Source organism: Pelodiscus sinensis, chromosome 20 (assembly GCF_049634645.1).
Source record: "Pelodiscus sinensis isolate JC-2024 chromosome 20, ASM4963464v1, whole genome shotgun sequence".
In the NCBI taxonomy this organism is placed as follows: domain Eukaryota; kingdom Metazoa; phylum Chordata; order Testudines; family Trionychidae; genus Pelodiscus; species Pelodiscus sinensis.
In genome coordinates this window covers 8,851,128-8,872,500 of record NC_134730.1, presented here as the reverse complement: position 1 = coordinate 8,872,500, position 21,373 = coordinate 8,851,128, and the positions used below count along the sequence as shown (strand labels likewise).

Genomic DNA, 21,373 nt, shown 5'->3' with positions numbered 1-21,373 from the left:
GTACTCTAGTTCACCCATCTTATTAGTCAGACTCCTAGCACATTATGCCAGTGCTCCAGAAGCTGCACTGTCTTCCGGTATGTTTCTGGGCACAATTCAAGGTCTTGGTAATGACTTATAAAGTCCTAAATGGGTTGAGACTGGGGTATTTGAAGGACCATCCTCTCCCATACAAACCCGCCTAGGGATTGAGGTGAGCTGGGGAGGCTCTGCCCCATGTTCTTCCACTTATGGAGATAAAGTTGACATCTAATTCACTCCCCTGGAACATTTTCCTGACGCCAACACTAACATTGTTTTGGCACTAGGCTAAAGCTACCCTTTCTAGCCTGCTTTATTGGCGGGGGAGTGAGAGAGTGAGAGAGCGCGAGTTTTCTGTCCCCTATTTGGGGACCTGTATTTTACTTAGTGTTTTTTAAATATTTGAGGCGGCTTACAAAATATTTTAATAAAGAGGTGAGGTAAAAATATTTTAAATAAATAAAGTAGGAGGCCTGAGATGGATAGGAGAAGTTCTGGCTAGCACTCAGTGACTAAAGGGATAAACTAGCTAGCAAAGGTGTTGGCAGCAGGCCCAAAGAACCAATGAATCTGTCCCGCCCGCCCCGCCCAGACCCCCACGAGTACCCTGCCCCCTGCCCAAGCACCCTGCCTCAGCCCCCACCAGCACCCTGCCTTAGTACCCTGCCTCAACCCCCACCAGCACCCTGCTCCTGCCTCCCGTCAGACCCCCACCAGCACACCACCTTAGCACCCTGCCTCAGGCCCCCCCCTTTCCCTATCCCCAGCCAGACCCCCACCAGCACCCTGCTCCTGCCCCCTGACCAAATCCCCACCAGCACTTTGCCTCTGCAGCGCAACTGGCAAATCACGACTTCGACAATTATGCTAAACTGGTCCCTCTATTTGAACTTTTGCCGGACTCTAAATGCCAGATTTTGAAGGCGGTGATACAAGAGGGTTACACCATTGCCAGGACGGCATTGCAGATAGCGCTTGACACGGCTGATGCAGCTTCTCGAGCTACGGCTACAGCCATAGTCATGCGCCAAGCGTCATGGTTGCACCAGGCTGTGGTCCCAAAAGACATGCAGTCTAAGGTGGAGGACCTACCATTTGATCGGCTGTCACTTTTTGCTCAATTCACCGATCAGGTCTTCCACTCAGGCAAGGACATGTGCACGACTTTGAGAACGCTGGGCATGTACACGCCTCCTTATAAACACAAGAGATACACGCCCTATAACAAGCAAAGACTATTTTCTTATTCTACACCTCGGTCCAGACCTTTTGAACAGCAACAACAAGAAAGACCTAGACAGCGCCCACAAAAGCGTCGACAACGCTCTAACAGGGCGCCTGTTCAGCAACAAGGTCGGCAGCAAGTTTGATGGGTTGGTCGAGGGACTCTGCACCATCCCCTTGTTAGAGACTCCACACAACTTGCAAGGCTTTGTTCCATCACCGCCTGAGACCTTATCAACATCGTTGGTCTTGTATATCCACCGACCAGTGGGTCTTCGACATAGTTGCCACAGGATACCTCATTCCCTTCAACTCCTTCCCCCCTTTTCCTCCCCCACCCTTTTCAGGGACCCCTCTCACGAGAACCTGTTACGACAGGAGGTTTTCCATCTGCTCTCGTTAGGAGCGGTGGAGAGGGTACCAGCCCAGTATCGCGGGAGAGGGTTTTACTCCCGTTATTTCCTCACCCGGAAGAAGTCAGGGGGTTGGAGGCCTATCCTGGACCTACGTCAGCTCATTCGTTACCTGCGGAAGCAGAGATTCAAAATGGTTACATTGTCTTCCATCATTCCGGCTCTCGAAGAGGGGGATTGGTTCGCTTCCCTTGACCTCCAGGATGCCTATTTCCACATAACAATTCATCTGGCTCACAGGCGATTCCTTCGGTTTGTGGTAGGAGTCGACCACTACCAATACCGAGTACTACCCTTCGGCCTCTCAGTGGCTCCACAAGTTTTTTCCAAGACCCTTGGGCTGTGTCTACATTGGCCCCTATTCCATAATAGGGATGCAAATGTAGAACTTTGGAATAGGCAAATCCGCGGGGGATTTAAATATCCCCCGCGGCATTTGCATTAACATGGCTGCCGCTTTTTTCCGGCTTGTAGATAAGCCGGAGAAAAGCGCCAGTCTGGACGCGATCCTCCGGAAAATAAGCTCTTTTCCGGAGGATCTCTTATTCCTACTTTCAATAATTTTAATATTTCAAGTAGGAATAAGAGATCCTCCGGAAAAGAGCTTATTTTCCGGAGGATCGCGTCTAGACTGGCGCTTTTCTCCGGCTTATCTACAAGCCGGAAAAAAGCGGCAGCCATGTTAATGCAAATGCCGCGGAGGATATTTAAATCCCCCGCGGATTTGCCTATTCCAAAGTTCTACATTTGCATCCCTATTACGGAATAGGGGTCAATGTAGACACAGCCTTGCAGTGGTGGCTGCTTATCTTCGCAGTTTTGACATTACCATCTTCCCGTACCTGGACGACTGTCTACTAAAGGCCCTCACCTTCGACGAAGCTATGTGGGCGGTCACCACTACTACCATGATATTCAAATCTCTCGGTCTCGTAATCAACGCCGAGAAGTTTTTTCTCATTCCGAATCAAGATCTGGAGTTCATTGGAGCGAGGCTCGATTCCTCAACTGCAAGAGCATACTTGCCCATGAAAAGGTTCCAACTGATTCAAGATTTGGTACAGACTATTTCAATTTCCCCCAAATCTCGAATACTTACCTGCCTGCAGCTCCTAGGGCATATGGCGGCTACCACATCTGTAGTTCCTCATTCAAGGCTTCATCTCCGTGGTCTCCAACATTGGCTATTCACAGTGTACACCCCAGGCATACACAGCACAAACAGGTCAGTCACTATCCCGAACCAGGTCAGGACCTCACTGATATGGTGGGGCGATGCCAAGAACATGTTGCTAGTAGTTCCCTTCCATGCTCAGAGATCATCCCTGCAAATCACAATGGACGCATCTCTGCTCGGCTGGGGTGCTCATTTACAGGACAGCCAAGCGCAAGGCCTCAGGACTCCCCAAGAATCACTGCAACACATAAACTTTCTCGAGCTTCGAGCGGTCTTCAACGCTTGCAGGAATTTTGTCCACGTCATTCGCGGTCAATCAGTACAGATCCTCACTGACAGCATCTGCATGGTGTATTACATCAATCGGCAAGGGGGTGCACGTTCCCGCTCCCTCTGCGCAGAGGCAGTCCGCCTCTGGAATTGGGCAATCCGTCATGGTGTCACCCTGACGGCAGCTTACCTTCCTGGCAAGGACAACGTCCAGGCCGACGCTCTCAGCAGGAATTTCTTCTCCCAGCACGAATGGGAGCTACACACGGAGGTCACCCGCAACCTCTTCCAACGATGGGGCTTCCAAAGATAGATCTCTTTGCCACTCACAGCAACAGGAAATGTCATCGGTACTGTTCTCGAGTGGGCGCTGGAGCAGGCTCCTTGGGAGATGCCTTCCTGCTGGACTGGAGTCGTCACCAGTTGTACGCATTTCCCCCTCTCCCGCTTATCCCGAGGGTGCTGGAGAAAGTAGCGGCAGACCAGGCAACAATAATTTTAATAGCACCCTTCTGGCCCCGACAGACGTGGCTAACTCAGTTGTCAAGGATGTCAGTCGTCGAACCGATATGGCTACCGGTACTGTTCAATTTGCTATCTCAACAGCACGGCACGATGATCCACCCGTGCATCGACCGCATGCACCTGATGGCGTGGCTCCTAGCTGGCACCAAGGGTTGGAGTTCATGTGTTCTAATTAACAGCAGACGCCACACCAAGCGCAAAACTTACCTGCAGACATGGTGTCGCTTTCAAGCTTGGTGTGTGGCATGGGATCTCAGCCCTCTCTCGCTGCCTATCCAGCAGGTATTGGATTATATTTTGTACCTGAAGACGGGTACCTGAAGAGGGTTGGCATGTTATTCTCTTAGAGTGCACTTAGCGGCAATCTCCGCTTTCCTTCTGCCCATCGGCGGTTATTCACTGTGTGCACACCCTCTCACCAAGAGGTTTTTTTAAGGGCCTGGACAACCTATATCCAGCTCATAGGATTCCTCCGGAGCCATGGGACTTGGCGTTAGTATTGGACGCTATCACTCGCTCTCCTTTCAAACCTTTAGCATCGACTGATTTACGGATGCTTACAATGAAAGTGGTGTTCCTCCTGGCTATTACATCCGCGCGGCGAGTGAGTGAATTAGCAGCTCTCTCGGCAGACCCGCTGTACACACAGTTTTCCAGTGATGCCATGGTACTTCGTGTACATCCGGCCTTTCTGCCAAAGATCAATTCTGCTTTTCATATAAATGAACCCATGTGTTTTACAACGTTCTTCCCAAAGCCTCATTCTTCTCCCGTCTGTATACTCTAGATGTTAGACGAGCGCTGGCTTTTTATCTCGAAAGGACGCGTAGTTTTCGAAAATCTCAACGACTATTCCTGTCTACAGCTGAACGTTGCAAGGGCAAACAGCTTTCTGCACAGCGCATATCAGGCTTGATTGTCTCCTGCGTTAGACGTTGTTATGCTTTACGGAACAAACCCCTGCCTGACCGAACTCGAGCTCACTCTACTAGGGGCATAGCAGCATCCACTGCCTATCTTCGCGGAGTACCATTACAGGACATATGCCGAGCAGCTACCTGGTCCTCTAATCTTACCTTTGCTAAACATTACGCTCTTGTAAACTCTCTGAAGACTGACTCAGCAGTAGCTCACGCGGTCTTGTCTGCAGCGCAGAATCGATGATTCCGAAGCACGCATTTGTCATCGGACCACTGCTGTGGACTCACCTCGAGTGGAGCACCCATTGGGGACACTACTCGATGAAGAAGAGAGAGTTACTCACCTTGTGCAGTAATGTCTCTTCTTCGAGATGTGTGTCCCCATGGGTGCTCCACGTCCCACCCTCCTCCCTGCTTCGAAGTTATATTTCTGTATTTTTCAGATGCTTCCGGTTGGGAGGAAACTGACTAGCCGGACCGCGTTCAACTGAGAGGCGCGAAACAGCGGTCACGCATGCTGCGCGGTCTGGTGGGGGGGCTACTGCTACTGAAGATCCTCTGGTTTGCGGCGCCAGGACAAGCCCAACACCTCGAGTGGAGCACCCATGGGGATACACATCTCGAAGAACAGACGTTACTGCACAAGGTGAGTAACTCTCTCTTCTCCGATGACTCTGAGTCCCGTTCCCTCCTCTCAATGGATGAGGGAGAGGTTTTAGCTGTTTTTTCACCTAAGCCATATACAGAAGGGTCAGTAATATCAAATTATCAGATTTTGTCAGAGCACAAATGGCTCCCTGGGCTCCTTACCTCTGGATGCCACCGCCTATGCCTTACCCCTCACACTGGCCTGAGCAACATAGGAGGCCATTAAAAACCAAACATATGGCGAAACCTCGCTCACCCGTGACACAATCACCCCATATGTCCATGGGGAGAAATGAGAGTGAAAACCAATATTCCCCAATTTCAACTTCAGCAATTTCAGCCCACGCAAATTCAATTTCAGGCATGAAGGAAGCAATCCTACCACCATCCTCTAATAACACAGATGAGGTTTCCTCTTTTCAAGATCTCTTTAAAAGAGTCGCAAATGATTTGAATATCCCTATGGAGAAAGTTGAGGACTCTCATCATGAACTCACCAACATCCTCCAGTTGATGTCATCTGCAAAGATAGCATTACTTATGAATCCAACCTTGCTTGAACCCTCTAAAACTTTGTGGCAAACACCTGCCTCCATCCCATCTACATGCAAACATCATGAAATCAGAAATACTGTGTCCCCCTCAAGAGCTCTGAATTTCTTTTTACACACTCTCCACCCAATTCCTTTATAGTGGATGCTGCACAGCAGAGAAATAAACAACAGAACAGATCCACTCCATCAGAGAAGGACAATAAAAGATTAGACTCATTCGGCAAAAAGGTTTACGCTTCGGCTACACTTCAAATGAGAGTAGTTGTCGAAGCAAATGCCTTACTTAGTTTACATGGCTAAACAGACAGTTTTATTGGCCAATAAAAGCAAAGTGAGCCAAACGTGGTCCCAGCAAAGTCGGGCCCAGTAAGGCTGGCTAATACAATTAATCCTAGTATTTTATACCCTTAACCAAACAAGTTTGACGTCAGGGCAAGAAATCAAAGAGAACTTCAAAGAGGAATTATTATTAGCATAGAAAGAAACAGGTTAAAAAGGAGTTCCAGCTTCAGCTCAAAATAGTTTAACAACACATTCCAACAGCGCATCCCTCTGGTCTCTCCCCATCTCGGTGAAGGCCAGTTCACTCCCTCGTGCAGACACAAGAAACTGAAATGGCTTTTGTTATACAGAATGGCTTCTAGCTAAATATAAAATGGTTTTTACATAGTGAATTGCGCTACTTAACTCAGCAAATATGATTTTATCAGCTAGGCAAAACTTAACACTTTAGCTGAAGGTATCCCCAAAAATAAAAAGACACAATTCAAAGCTATTATCTCGGAAGGGCAAACGGTATCATACATAGCATTGCAAGCCACACGTAACGTAGCAGATGCAGCCACGAGGACAATGGCCACAGCTGTGTCTGAGATGAGCCTCATGGTTTAAATCTTCTGCTTTTCCCTGCCAAGTCCAACCATCGATGGAAGATCTCCCGTTCAATGGTGAGAAGGTACCCACAACCCATTTATCATTACCAGCCATACCAACAGCGCAGGCGAAATAGACAACAAAGACGACGTCCTCAGAATCACAACCCCCAGCCACTGGTCCCAACCCACTAAGCAAATATGAAACAGCAGTCGAGAGACCGAAAACCACATCACCCACCTCAGAAGTTCATAATGTACCAAACTATTCCACTTTCGTTTGTTACCATTTCTGCAAGACTGGAAAACTATTACCTCTGACAAGTGGATAATACAAACTATCTCCTTAGGTTACACTATCCCTTTCCTCTTCCTCCATCCACCCACCCCTTCCCTTTTCAGGGACTCCTTTCAGTAGACCATATTACAACAAGGTGTAGCTCATCTGCTCCACTAGGTGATCTACCCCTTGTTGTAATATGGTCTAGTGAAAGGGTGCCATAGAACCAGTTTCCCCAGAGTTCCACAGAACTGGTTTTTACTCTCACTGTTTCCTCATAGAAAAGAAGACAGGCAGGTGGAGACCAAACCTTGATCTTAGATTGCTAAACAAATATATAAGAAAACAGAGATTCAAAATGGTCACTCTGGCCACCAGTATCCCAGCTCTGGAGATTGGCAGCTGGTTTTCCATGAGGGCACGGGACTGGACTCGATGACCTCACGAGGTTCCTTCCAGTCCTAGTATTCTCTGATTCTATGATCTGTTACCCTATGGTTAGCATTTGAAGCATGGAAAGCAGAAAGACGGGAGTAGCCAGGATCAGACTGAAATGGAGTACAATCTGGCACGCTACCACAGTGTCCTGCTAGGTTGTGAATCCTTAGATTGCCTGGAAGATGCCAGCACTTCAATCTGCATGGGCACAGAGTGAGAGAACACATGATGAACTGTTTTGTATATGCAAATTGAAGATGTGAGCTTGCACATGTGGTCCTGTGTTGCAAGTGTGTCTTAAGTTTTATCTTGAATGTTCCTAAAGAGTATAGTGTTCTTGCAGTTTTAAGTCCCTCTCTCCGTTTGAAGCCAAAAAAGTCTCTCTTGATTTAGAATGAATTTAGAATACATTGTCTGTTTTTTTTATTTCTAAAGAAACAGTCAGTTTCCCAGTTTCACTTTCATATATTCACATTTAGCTACCATAGTGATGATTACAGTGTAACTTCTTATCAAACTTTGTCACAGATTTCCTGCATGTGCATAAATTACTTGATATCCACTGATGGAAGGCCTTGTATAAAATAGATTGTAGGAAAGAGATTGGAAAAAGGTAATAAAACCAATATAATTTTGTAGCATATTTAATTTGTCTGTGCTAGGGCCATTTTCTCTTTGGACTTAGCAAATGGCTAATCCTCTCAAGTTTTTTAGAGCATTCATTTAATATCAGGTCTGGTTTTGAGAAGCTCTAAACAAAAAGAGAATCACATCATTGGTATTCAAGTTGTAGCCACATGTTTTGAAATATTTTGTTAGCATTTGTATTATAAAAGATAGTGCCTCCCAGTTTATCACCTGCCACTGATGCCTTCTTAAGTTTTTTTCTTTTAGTCATTCCCCAGGATTTGGAAAAATAGTGGTATGTGTTTAAAACTAGTGTTGTAGCTTAGGAAACATTTGTATATTTAGTGTTGAAACACTAGCAAAGTTGGAGGTGAAGTACCTGTAGTCCCTTTGACTTGTACTGTAGATGTGAATTGGCAAGGGAAGCATTTGGGGAAGAGGTACCTTAATACTATATTTTTTGGTCTAAATTATTCTTATCACAGAATTTTGTATCTTTCTTGCCATTAACATTCTTTAGATATGTTTAAAGAGTAATTTAACAAGACCATTACATTTCAAGTTCAAGCTGCTTCACCATATTATGTTTGTTCCATCAACTAAAATGCCACCTCTCAATATGTCAGAATATACAAATGTTCTCCAGAGGCTAGTAGGAAATTATAAAGTACAGATTCAATGAGCAACAAAATTCCAGATTTAAAACTTCTTTGAAGGATGTGTAGATGTATGGTTGTGTCTTTTAGCCAGAACGCTGTTGCTTGATTTTTAGAATCATAGAGTTGAAAGAGACCTCAGGATGTCAAGTCCAACCACTTGCTAAAAGCAGGACCACTTGCTGAAAGCATGCCCTGTTGACACCCTGGCCCTGGCAAAGCAGAATGGCTCAGGAGGCCCTGGGAAGTTTCTGTCAACGCCCTGGCAGCACTGCCCTCGTTGCAGGGGACAGCCCTGAGGACCTGCCACTCCACCCTTCCCATCCTGGGCTGGCCCCAGGTAGAAGGTTTTTTTTGGGGGGGGGGGGTTCACCTCTTTACCCTTGTGCATTGCCACATGTCAACACTTGTGTGCAGTGTTTTCCCAAATATTCACCTCAAGCCAACTTTTAAAAGATTGCATGCAGCTAGCTCTTTTTGTAAATTGCACTAGTGACTTAAAGGCCCCCAGGTAGAAGCTGACAGGCAGCCAATGTGACTGACCACTTTCCTCCAGCCTAGGCCAGCCCTGGGGAAAAGCTGATATCCCCCACACAAGGCTGGCTTGTAAAGTGAAATTCTGACAAGAAAATATGCAACAATTAACTTAATTAGTAAAGATTAATTTTCTACCTTATAGGTGTAACTTAACTGTGCTATCTTGTGCTGTATTTATATTGACTCTGTTTATCAGAATAATGAAACATATGCGCACAAACCTGGCTCAAATCACCACGAAACACTAGGAAAAACTATACCTAATAGATTTTTAGTAAAAAGGCTGTATTTTTTATTTATTTTCTCCTGTTTTCCTCTAATGGTATCTCCCTTTTTGTGTCTTCCAAACTCTGTAATCTTGGCCTCCTATTTTAACCAGACATATATTTTGATTATCCTTTTGGCTGGATTTTGATGTAGTTATGCTCTGCCCCAGGCGTCCCAAGTCAGCCGCTGCTGAAACTGACCAGTGGCTGACTACAGGAAGCCCCTGCCCGGGGCTTCCTGGAATCAGCCGCTGATCAGTTTCAGCAGCAGCTGACTTGGGGATGCCTGGGGTTCTTAAGTTGAATCTGTATGTAAGTCAGAACTGGCGTCCAGATTCAGCCACTGTTGAAACTGATCAGTTTCAGCAGCGGCTGAATCTGGACGCCAGTTCCGACTTACATACAGATTCAACTTAAGAACAAACCTACAGTCCCTATCTTGTACGTAACCCGGGGACTGCCTGTAATATTAAATATTTTGTGTGGTTTGCCAATTAATACTTTGTTCCTAAGAGACGGCTGTGTTGTTGCCATGTAATACAGAAGGACTACTCAACACGCGGCACACGGCCCATTTGTTTGCAGCCTGCGATGTCATTTGCGTTTACGTGAGGCTCAACATGCAGCCCGCGGGTGAGACCTTTGAACATGGTCTCCACTGGGAACATGCGCCACAATAGCAAGGTGTCTCCCAGGTGGAATGAGCATTGAAAGACACAAGTGGACAGGCTGGCTGGAACAGAAGGATACAGGATGTCAGTGTTTCTAGCCCATAGGAAGCAGGTGCTAGGAGCGCCAGGGCATTGTGCGAAGTGAAGTGCTGGCTGCTTAGTCTTGCGGGCAGTGCCTCAGAGGTGATAGAGGTGATGACTGGCTCACACTGGCCATGTTTGGGTCCAGCGCCATGGCTGGGCAGCCCTGCCTCCGTCCCTCATGGACCGATGGACTCCCGAGTGAGGACATCAGCCCTGTGGGAATCCAGGATGAGGCTCACAGGCCCCTGTCCTTTTTTGCCTCTTGTGTCTGGCCTGACTCACCCAGCTCCCCAACTGCCACTGGTTGGAGCTCTCTGGCTTGGAAACTTTTCTTTTTACAGTAAAATCACTCCAAAAAATGTACAACTTGAAGCTTCAAGCTAAACACCCAAAACACTGGTATACAATTTTCTTTTGAATAAGAAGCATTAAAAATGGCAACAAAGAAGAGATGTCTGTTGGATGAACACCAGGTTGTCAAACCTGTTTGGGAGATGGAATTCACTTTTGCAGAGATAAATAGAAATGGAGATAAGTGTGAAAGACTCTATTTGCATATATTTGCATGTCTGTGTAACTATAATTAAGTTGCGGCCCTTGGCATGTGTTGTGAGTATAATTGTGGCCCCCAGGGCTTCAAAAGTTGAATAGCCCTGTATTAAAGAAATACATTGGATGTTGTATATAATTTAAAGCAATGAAAATACCCTAAATGGATAAATGGACTGCAAGGAAAATAGAAAGCTGGCTAGATTGTCGGGCCCAATGGTAGTGATCAACGGCTCAACATCAGGTTGGCGGTCGGGTTGACAGTCGGTTTCAAGTAGAGTGCCCCAAGGATCAGTTCTAGGGCCAGTTTTGTTCAACATCTTTATTAATGGATGAAGGGATGGATTGCACTCTCAGCATGTTTGTGGATGATACTAAGCTAGGGGGAGAGGTAGATACATTGGAGGGCAGGGATAGGGTACAGAGTGACCTAGACAGAATAGAGGATTGGCCCAAAAGGAATCTGATGAGGTTCACAGAAGAATCCCAAGCATTGTTACAGGCTGGGGGCCAATTGGCTAAGTAGGAGTTCGGCAGAAAAGGACCTGGGGATTACAGTGGGTGAGAAGCTGGATATGAGTCAACAGTGTGCCCTTGTAGCCAAGAAGGCGAAGGGAATATTAGGTTGCATTAGAAGGAGTATTGCCAGCAGATCTAGAGAAGTGATTGTTCCCATTTATGTAGCACTGGTGAGGCCACATCTGGAGTATTGCATCCAGTTCTGGGTCCCCCACTACAGAAAGGATGTGGACGCATTGGAGAGTGTCCAGCGGAGGACAACCAAAATGATTAGGGGGCTGGAGCACATGACCTGTGAGGAGAGGCTGAGGGATTTCGGCTTATTTAGTCTGCAGAAGAGAAGAGTGAGGGGGAATGTGATAGCAGCCTTCAGCTTCCTGAAGGGAGGTTCCAAAGAGGATGGAGAGAGGCTGTTCTCAGATGGCAGAACAAGGAACAATGGTCTCAAGTTACAGTGGGGGAGGTCTAGTTTGGATATAGGAAATAGTATCTTACTAGGAGGGTGATGAAGCACTGGAATACGTTACCTAGGGAGGTGCTGGAATCTCCATCCCTAGAGGTTTTTAAGTCTTGGCTTGACAAATCCCTGGCTGGGATGATTTAGTTGGAATTGGTCCTGCTTTGGGCGGGAGGTTGGACTCAATGACCTCCTGAGGTCTCTTCCAGCCCTATGATTTTATGATTCTATAAACAAAAATGACTAAGAACAATCCGTAGTAGTGTGTCTGTACATTCCTTACAAAAGAAAGTATCCTTTGTTACTGTTAATCTGTCTGAAGCCTGTGAGTGTTCTGTTCTTGTTAGCACTCAGCTTGCCAACTCCAGGAACTGATTATTTTGTTCCTTTCCAAATTGAATAAAGTCATTTAGTTCAGTCTTCATTTTCAGTAGAAGTAGAACAAATACTCATCAGCGAATCTCTTTGCTTGCCATTCAGTAAAACTTTGGAACATCAAAGCAAATAATACTGAAATTTTCTGGTGTTGAACACACAATGCAAAAGGAAAGAAAGGTTGCCTTAAGGGATGAAGTCAGAAATTAACATGATGCAGCAAAGAGGCCCAGAAGTAAAAGTGCTTTAAACCTAATTAGTGGAACATAATAGATTTAAAATAAACTGAAGAGATGAAACAGTAGAAAAATAGTTTTCTGTATAAATTTGCAATTTACAATAATGTAACAGGGAATTTATGAAAGAAGCAATACAAAAAGATGGTAAATGTTTATCAACTTATTTTGAAGGCTATTTACTCTTCTTGGTATTGGGCAGCATTCAGCCCCGCTTATAACTGAGTAACACTAATGACCAATTACAAAAAACAATTGTTTGGCAAAAGCAAAGACTCACAGCTAACTAAAATGTACAGGGTCTTCTGTACAAAGGTGTAACAGGCTCAAGTAGATAAGGGTAATGACTTGTTAAGGCATGGTAACCCATTTACCATTGTGATGGTACCCATTTACACGATGGCTGTGTCTACACTGGGCCACTTATTCCGGAAAATCAGCCGCTTTTCCGGAATAAGCTGCGAGCTGTCTACACTGGCCCCTGAATTTCCGGAATAGCAACGATGCTCTACTGTACAAAATCAGCCGCTATTCCGGAAAAACCATTCTGCTCCTGCTCAGGCATAAGTCCTTATTCCGGAACACTGTTCCGGAAAAGGGCCAGTGTAGACAGCCCAGTAGTCTTTTCCGGAAAAGCATGTCTACATTGGCCACAGATGCTTTTCTGGAAAAAGGGCTTTTCTGGAAAAGCAGCCTGCCAATGTAGACGCTCCTTTTCCGGAAAAACTGAAAACGGAATAGTATTCCATTTTAAGCAGTTCCGGAAATTCATGCCAGTGTAGACACAGCTGATATGTGTACTACTGTATTGCCCTGAGGATGTCACATGGTCCTCAAGTGTTTTTGATAGGGTCGCAAGTGTGCTGTGAGTTGAGCCACTCATTCAGTTAGGCTGTGTCCAGACTCCATGCCTCCGTCGACGGAGGCATGTAGATTAGCCAGCTCGGAAGAGGGAAATGAAGCCGCGATTAAAATAATCGCGGCTTCATTTAAATTTAAATGGCTGCCCCGATCTGCCGATCAGCTGTTTGTCGGCAGATCGGGAGAGTCTGGACGCGATGCCCCGACAAAGAAGCCTTTCTTCATCGACACAGGTAAGCCTCGTGAAACCAGGTTTACCTGTGTCGATGAAGAAAGGCTTCTTTGTCGGGGCATCGCGTCCAGACTCTCCCGATCTGCCGACAAACAGCTGATCGGCAGATCGGGGCAGCCATTTAAATTTAAATGAAGCCGCGATTATTTTAATCGCGGCTTCATTTCCCTCTTCCGATGTGGCTAATCTACATGCCTCCGTCGACGGAGGCATGGAGTCTGGACACAGCCTTAGAGAAACTTTCTTTGGAAAATATTTGCAATAGCAGAAGGCTTGACATATCCCTTTGTGTAAGCCAAAAATAAGTCATAATATTTCTTTCCTGTTTTCTTTCTTTATATTAGTGTTTCCTTGTCTCTGGTCTTCTAGCAAGAGCACATTGGTAAATAGGTGGGCCTTGGAAGACAGCTACACTTCGACTCAAATGGAAATGGAAGTCAACAATCTGAAAATAGGGATATGGGAGGAAGGAAAACTATCTAAAGTATACTTTTAAAATAGTTAAAAATTGCATAGGGAGTAAGGTCGAAGAAGCTTCATCTCAGCAACAAAAATGTAAATTGAAAGCATCTGTGCAAAGTGTTTCCTTGTTTAAAAGGCACCCTTCTGAACCTGGAGGGTGTATTATTTATCTTGTAAAATAAACTCCTGGCCAGCCCAAACTTGCAAGATTAGCAAAAGTTAAATAGGTATGTAAATATGCTGATATGGAAAGTGTTCAGGTATTCTTATGATAACAGAGTCTCGTAAAGACTTGATGTTCCTATTGCTAAAGGAAGAGCGATCAATGCTCATTGTCATCCTCTTCCCTGAAAAAAATGCTTCCTGTGTTCTGTGTAAGTCAAAATTTACCATGCATTGCAAGCAGAACAATACATGAAACGCTCTAATACTTGATATGCTATGAAACTTGCTGTCTTGAAACCAATCTGTTTCTTGGCAGTGCCAGCTCTGGTAGTAATTGCAAAAAAGTGGAGATGAAAGACTCCTGCTGTTCTTACCAAAAGAATGAAATCAGTATGATGGCTGGCCGGCATTTGTAAACACAGTAGTGTCCAAAGAAAAAGCTTGCAGGAGTAACAGAATTTGTACAGTCCGTAGAATTATTCTTGATTAAGCTTTTGTTCTTTCTTCCTTTCTATCTTTGTAGGCATATGAAAGAAGATTTCCCACATGTCCTCTAATCCCAATGTTTGTAGCTAGTGATATTGTGAATGAATTCAAGAGTGAAGATGGAGCTATTCATGTGATCGAAAGGCGTTGTAAACTGGATATAGATGCACCACGATTATTGAAAAGGGTAACTAAATAATTTTAAAATGGTTTTTATAATTATTTTTTATACCAACCCACAAAAATTGAAATCTTTAACAAAATCTGTGGTAATCTTTCTCAGATTGCAGGAGTAGATTATGTTTACTTTGTCCAGAAGAACTCCTTGAACAGACAAGATCGAACTTTGCACATAGAGGCCTACAATGAAACCTTTTCTAACAGAGTCATCATTAATGAGCACTGCTGTTACACAGTGAGTAACAGAGAAAATCTAACAGTTCTATAGATTGGGTCTGGTTGGCATTGACATTCAGCACTAATAACCAGAAGATGGATTATTTTTGGCTCCTCCTAAAAATCAGCATTATTATTGTGCCTGTGCTATGGGCACTGCTGCTAGTGTTAAAAGTAATCAGCATTTGAAAACCCTGATGCAGATTTGGTTTCCTGTCGGTTGGACATATTCCCACATTATAGAGAACAGACATTTGACAGATTCTGATTATGAGAAGCTCAAGTCCATACATATGCTCTTCACAATTTTGCATATTGCGGGTCTCTCTTATCCCCCAATGCATCCCATCACCCAGCCTAAGAGGGGACACAGCTCCGGGGGAGGTAGGCCTGTTGCCTCCCCCCACATTGACAGTGGCAGCTGGAAGATTCTAGGAGCTCACCGTGACTCCTGCCCCTGCGGTTGCTGACAGCCATGGTGAGTTTGGGAGCTGCAGGGAGCTCATCTCGGGGATGGGAGCCACGGTGAGCTCACCGTTGCAGCCAGGAGCCACTGCTTCCAGTATTCATGGATTTCGCCATTTGCGGTGGTGCCAGGAATGCATCCACCACGAATGGCGAGGGTTTGCTGTAATAGCACATTTAAAACAAATCCCTTTTAAGTAGGGCTGTGGATTAATCACAATTAATGCATATGATTAACTAAAATAAATTAATTGTGATTATTCACAGTTTTTATCACACTGTCAACAAAAGAATATCAATTGAAATTTAATAAATATTTTGGATAGTTTTCTACATTTTATAATATAGTAATTTTTGTTACAACACAGAATACAAAGTGTATGCTTCACACTTTATTTTTTATTACAAATCTTTGCACTCAGTCAATTGCTAAAACAAAATAATTTGTTTAGAGGAGATAATGCTGCCCACTTCTTATTTCTTTACAGTGTCGCAGGAATAGGTATTTGTATGGGACTTTTGTAGCTGGTATTGCAAACCTTTTAGATGTCAGGTATTCTTAAACATCCGTATACCCCTGCATGGTCCAGCCACCATTCTAGAGGACATGCTTCACTTTCATTGCAGATTGACAGAATGCAAAGAGAGTACTGATAAAAGCTTTTTAAAGATAGCTATAGCACTGAACCCAAGGTTTAAGAATCTGAAATGCCTTCCAAAATTTGAGGGACAAGGTGTGAAGCATGCTTCTAGAAATCTTTAAAGAGAAACACTCCCATGCAGAAACAACAAACTCCAAACCAAATCCCAAACTGCCAAAAAAATAAAATCAACTTTTCTGCTGGCATCTGACTCAGATAATGAAAATGAACATGTATTGGTCTGCACTACTTTGGATTGTTACAGAGCAGAACCCATCATCTGCAAGAGGTGGTTAAATCCTGAAGGGACATAAGAATCTTCAGTGCATCTGGCATGTAAAATATCTTGCGACGCCAGCTACAACAGTTCCATGCAAACACTTTTTCTGACTTGTAAGGTAACATTGTAAACAAGAAGCGGGCAGCATTATCTCCTGCAAATGTAAAAAAAAAAACTTAATTGGCTGAACAAGAAACTGGACTGAGCAGACTTTTAGTCTCTAAATTTTTTTCATAGAATACTAGAACAGAAAGAGATCTCAAGAGGTCATCAAGTCCAATCCTCTGCACTCACGGCAGGATCAAACACCGTCTAGTTCGCCCCTGACAGAAGTTTATTTAGCCTGCTCTTAAAAATCCCCAGGTGATGGAGATTCCACACCCTCCCTAGGCAAATTATTCCAGCGCTTAACCAGCTTACAGTTAAGAAGTTTTTCCTAATGTCCAACCTAAACTTCCTTTGCTGCAATTTAAGCCCATTGCTTTTTTATCCTATCCTCAGTGGTTAAGGAAAATAACAGCTCCTCCTTGTAACATCCATTTAGGTATTTGAAAGCTATTATCATGCCCCTTCTGAGTCTTCTCTTTTGTAGCTAAACAACCCCAGTTCTTTCAGTCATCACTCACAGATTATGTTTTCTAGACTTTTAATAATTTTTGTTGCTCCTCTCTGGAACTTCTCCAATTTCTTCACATCTTTCCTGAAGAAACACAATTCTCCAGTTGAGGCCTAATCAGCATACTTTAGAGTGGAAGAATTATTACTTGTTTCTTGATTGCAATACTCCTTTTAATTCAGCCCAAAATGATGATAAAACTTTTTATCTCTTTCAGCATGTAAAAGTCATTAGTCAGGGCTCACAGAGGGGCTCCTCCCCTTCTGCATCAGTGGGCGGCTACTGCACCTCAGTCCAAGGAGCACCTTTAAGTCCTGGGTCTCATGCCGATGATCAGCTCAGTTCAGTGGGGTAATAAAGCAGTTCAGGTAGTTAGATGCCCAGGTCCTGATTCAAGACGGTACAGCAACAAACAATCAATAGCCCGAGCTCTGGTTCAAGGCAGGCAGCAAGTGAATAGTAAGGCCCGAGCTCTGGCTCAGGGCGGGGCAGCAAAGCAAACAAACCATCAGAATCCAGTGGCCCAGGCCCTGGGTCAGGATGGAGCAGCAAAGCAAGCAAATAGTCGGGAATCCTTGCTTGGGCAAAGATCCAGCAATCTCAGATAGTTGGCCTGAAGTGGGGGAGAGAGAAGACTGACACTTGGGTGGCTGGGGGACGCAGAACCGCCCACTCCACTGCGTCTCAGCCCAAGGCCCTAACAACAGCAGAATGGTCTGCTGCTCAGTCAGCAGGGATCCAGATCGCAACATGCTGATCCCAGCTTTGGCTCAGCCAAACTGTGGTCAGCTATCCCTGGATCACTTCTGTTCTCTCCCTCTGTGCATACTTGGTTCTCCAGCAGGTTCACTGGGTGTTGGGGACTGGCTCCATGATCTTACCCTAGGTAGGACAGAGTGTCCACGTTGGCATTCTTCTTTCCCGACCTGTGCTGGATGGTGAAGACATATTGTTGCAGGGTCAGGTACCATCTCATTATACAGGCATTTGTGTTCCTCATGTTATGTAGTCACTTTAGAGGGGCATGGTCTGTGATCAAAATAAAAGAGTCTCCAAGGAGATAGTAGCACAGTGCCTTGATGCTCCATTTTATGGCCAAAGTCTCTTTCTCAATAACCAAGTACTTCTGCTCTTGGGGAAACAACTCCCGGCTAATGTAGAGAATGGGGGTGTTCTTCCCCATCTATCTCTTGTGAGAGCACCACTCCTAACCCCATGTCTGAGGCATTTGTATGGACCATAAAGGCCAGTCAAAGTTGGAGCTAAATAGGACAGGCTCCCTACATAAGACATTCTTGAGGGTCTGGAATGCTATCTTGCACTCCATCGACCATCAGATATAACCTTTGTGGGTTATATTTGGCGAGGAGAGCAATGAGAGGGAGCAGTGATAGCTGCAAACTGCAGGTACCTGGCTACCTGGCTAGTTGTAGGAACTGCCACACCTCTTCCTCTTAGTGGTGGGTACTGGATACATCTGGATGGCTTCAACTTTCCCCACCAGGGGACAGATGAGGCGCTATTCCAAATGGTAGCCTAGATACGTGGTCTCTTGCCATCCAGTCTGGCACTTTTTCGGATTGGCTGTGAGGCCTGCATCTTGGAAGGTCCGCAGGACCACTGCTACTTGTAATAAATGTTCTTCCCAATTCCAGCTATAAATAAATTACATCATTAATGTAGGCTGCAGCATATTCCATGTGGGCAGAAAGCAGATGATCCATCATCCGCTGGAAGGTTGCGGGAGCCCCATGACAGCCAAAGGGCATCCTGACAAATTGGAATAGTCCCGAGGGGGTAATAAACACTGTCTTCTCCCACGACCCTGGATTCAGGGGAATCTACCAGTAACCCTTTGTGAGATCAAGGATTATGATAAAATGGTCAGTCCTCAGGCACTCTAGAAGTTCTTCCGTTTGAGGCATTGGATATACATTGAATTTGGAGATGGTGTTCTCTTTCCAGAAGTCTATGCAGAACTGGATGCTCCCATCTGGCTTCAGCACAAGCACCAGGGGCTCTGTGAACATTTGATTACCCTGAGCTCCACTATTGTTTCTACTTCTTGCTCAACTACTTCCCTCCTGTGTCATGGGAGGGGGCAATTACTTTCCCGGACCACCTGGCCTGAAATGATCTGGATGGTATGGGACACCACCGGAATCCAGCCAGAGCATGTTGTCATGGTTTTCTGGAATGCTTCCACAAGACACCGAGCATGCTTCTGCTGGCTCTCGGATAACATATCCCCAAGATGTGGTCCTCTGTCATCCATGAAATCGGGTATCTGTGGGCTTGCGCCAATCCACCTGCCATGATTCAAATAGTGCCCTGCAACACAGCAGTTTTCCTTCCTAAATAGTCACATTGTATGTGTGAAACTATTCCTTCCTAAAGTGGAATACTTTGAATTTATCCTTGTTGAATACATTTATGCTTTTTACCTCAGACCATTTCTCCAGTTTGTCCAGATCATTTTGAATTATGACCCTATTTTCCAAAACATTTGCAACCTCTCCCAGCTTGGCATCATCTGCAGACTTTATAAATGGTCTTTCTATGCCATCATCTAAATTGTAGATTAAGATATTGAACAGAACAAATCCCAAAACTGTTCTCTGTGGAACTCCACTTGTGATGCCCTTATTGCATGACTGTGAACCATTGATAACTCTCTGAGAACGGTTATCCAACCATTTATGCACCCACCTTATAGTAGCCCCACCTAGGTTATATTTCCCTAGTTTATCTGTTACACGGTCATGTGAGACCATATCAAATGCTTTACTAGAGTCTAGGTATACTATATCTATCACTTCCCTCATTTCCATAAGGCTGTCAGGTTGTTTTGACATGATTTGTTCTTGACAAATACATGCTGATGATTACTAATCACCTTCTTATCCTCTAGATGTTTGTAGATGGATTCCTTAATTATTTGCTCCATTCCTTCCTGGCACAAAAGTTAAACTGACTGCTTTGTAGTATCCTGGGTTGTTCTTATTTCCCTTTTTATCGATGGGCACTATGTTTACCCTTTTCCAGTCTTCCAGAATCTCTCCCGTCTTTCATGATTTTTCAAAGAGCAGGCACCTCCTCAAACAGCTTCTTGAGCATTCTAGAATGCATTTCATCGGGCCTTAGAGTCTTGAAGACATCTAACTTTTCTGAGTAACTTTTAACTTGTTCTTTTTCTATTTTAACTGTTGAACCTACCTCCCTTTCTCCAGCATTCACTATTTTAGGCATCACCACCGCCTTTTTAGTGAAAACCGAAATAAATAAGTCATTAAACACTCTGCCATTTCCACATTTTCTGTATTGTTTTTTCCTCTCTTCACTGAGCAATAGGCTGACTCTGTCCTTGGTCTTCCTTTTGTTTCCAATATATTTGTTTTACATTGTTTTATTTTTGAATGAGGTTATTTTTGTCCATAATTCTATATTTGTAAGTTCACTTTTCATGATAGAGATTGTGCTGCAATACTTTTATTAGTTGAATTGAAAATACTATTTATAGTATGCTGTTTAATTAGCTAACAGCAAGTGTGGAGGTGGTCATAGCATCCTGGTTGGAGCAGCCCTTGCCTGCAGGGTGCCTAGGCCCACCTCCAGCAGGGAGTGCTCCAGATAACCTTAACTGGTAACCCTCACCTGGTAAGGGTGAGACTTATCGGTTAACTGGTTAAATCTTCACATCCCTAGTAGAAAACATCCAAAATATTTTAATAAATCTTATTTTATAATGGTTTAACAGTGCAATTAAGCATGATTAAATTTTAATCACATGATTAATTACATTTTTTAATTGTTTGACAGCCCTATTTTAAGATAACATGTCTCTTTAAAAATCAGTTAGATTGATTTAGCTGTGTAAATAAAGCATACTTTCAGCATGCTTCTGTGCTTCTTATTAGCATGTTTTATGTTTGTATGGGATGCCCAAGCTATTTAACATCAGATTTCTTATTTTATGAACATAAGAGAGAACACAATTTTATAGCCAAATCATTATGAAACCTATTATACTGTGGAATATCTTCCAAAGGAAGAGTTGGAACCTCCATTGTTTGAAACATTAAGCATTAAACTGGATTAAGTGCTGGAATAACCTTCCTCTGGAATAACCTTTAGTTCAGCCAGGGTTAAACTAAATGATCTTTATAGGTCTTTCCTCTTGCAAGCATGGAATATTACCCAATAGAGATGTGAAAAAATAGCCATGTACATGGTTAACTGATGAGCCTGGGCTCATTGGTTATCCTTCATGGTTACATGCAAGCTCCTGATATGCGCAGGGAGCCACCTACCCCACTCCCACGCTGCTGCCTCTGTATCGGGGGACAGGCAGGCAGGAGCCAGTATATGCAGGGAGCTGGCTTAAGAGCCGGGTATGTGCAGGGAGCCGGTTTAAAAGCCTACTCACCATGCACACCAGCTCGTGGGCTGC

At 44.4% G+C, this 21,373-nt stretch overlaps 1 protein-coding gene across 2 annotated transcripts in view; it reads left to right on the top strand.

Annotated features, from left to right (window-relative positions):
- The window catches only part of SEC14L1 (SEC14 like lipid binding 1), a 111,594-nt gene that overhangs the window by 53,970 nt on the left and 36,251 nt on the right, over positions 1-21,373 (top strand). For both annotated transcript variants that reach the window (XM_075903576.1, XM_075903577.1), the window contains 2 exons: positions 14,563-14,712; positions 14,809-14,940. In XM_075903576.1, coding sequence (XP_075759691.1) covers positions 14,563-14,712; positions 14,809-14,940 — 282 coding nt within the window. The remainder of the gene's footprint in view (positions 1-14,562; positions 14,713-14,808; positions 14,941-21,373) is intronic.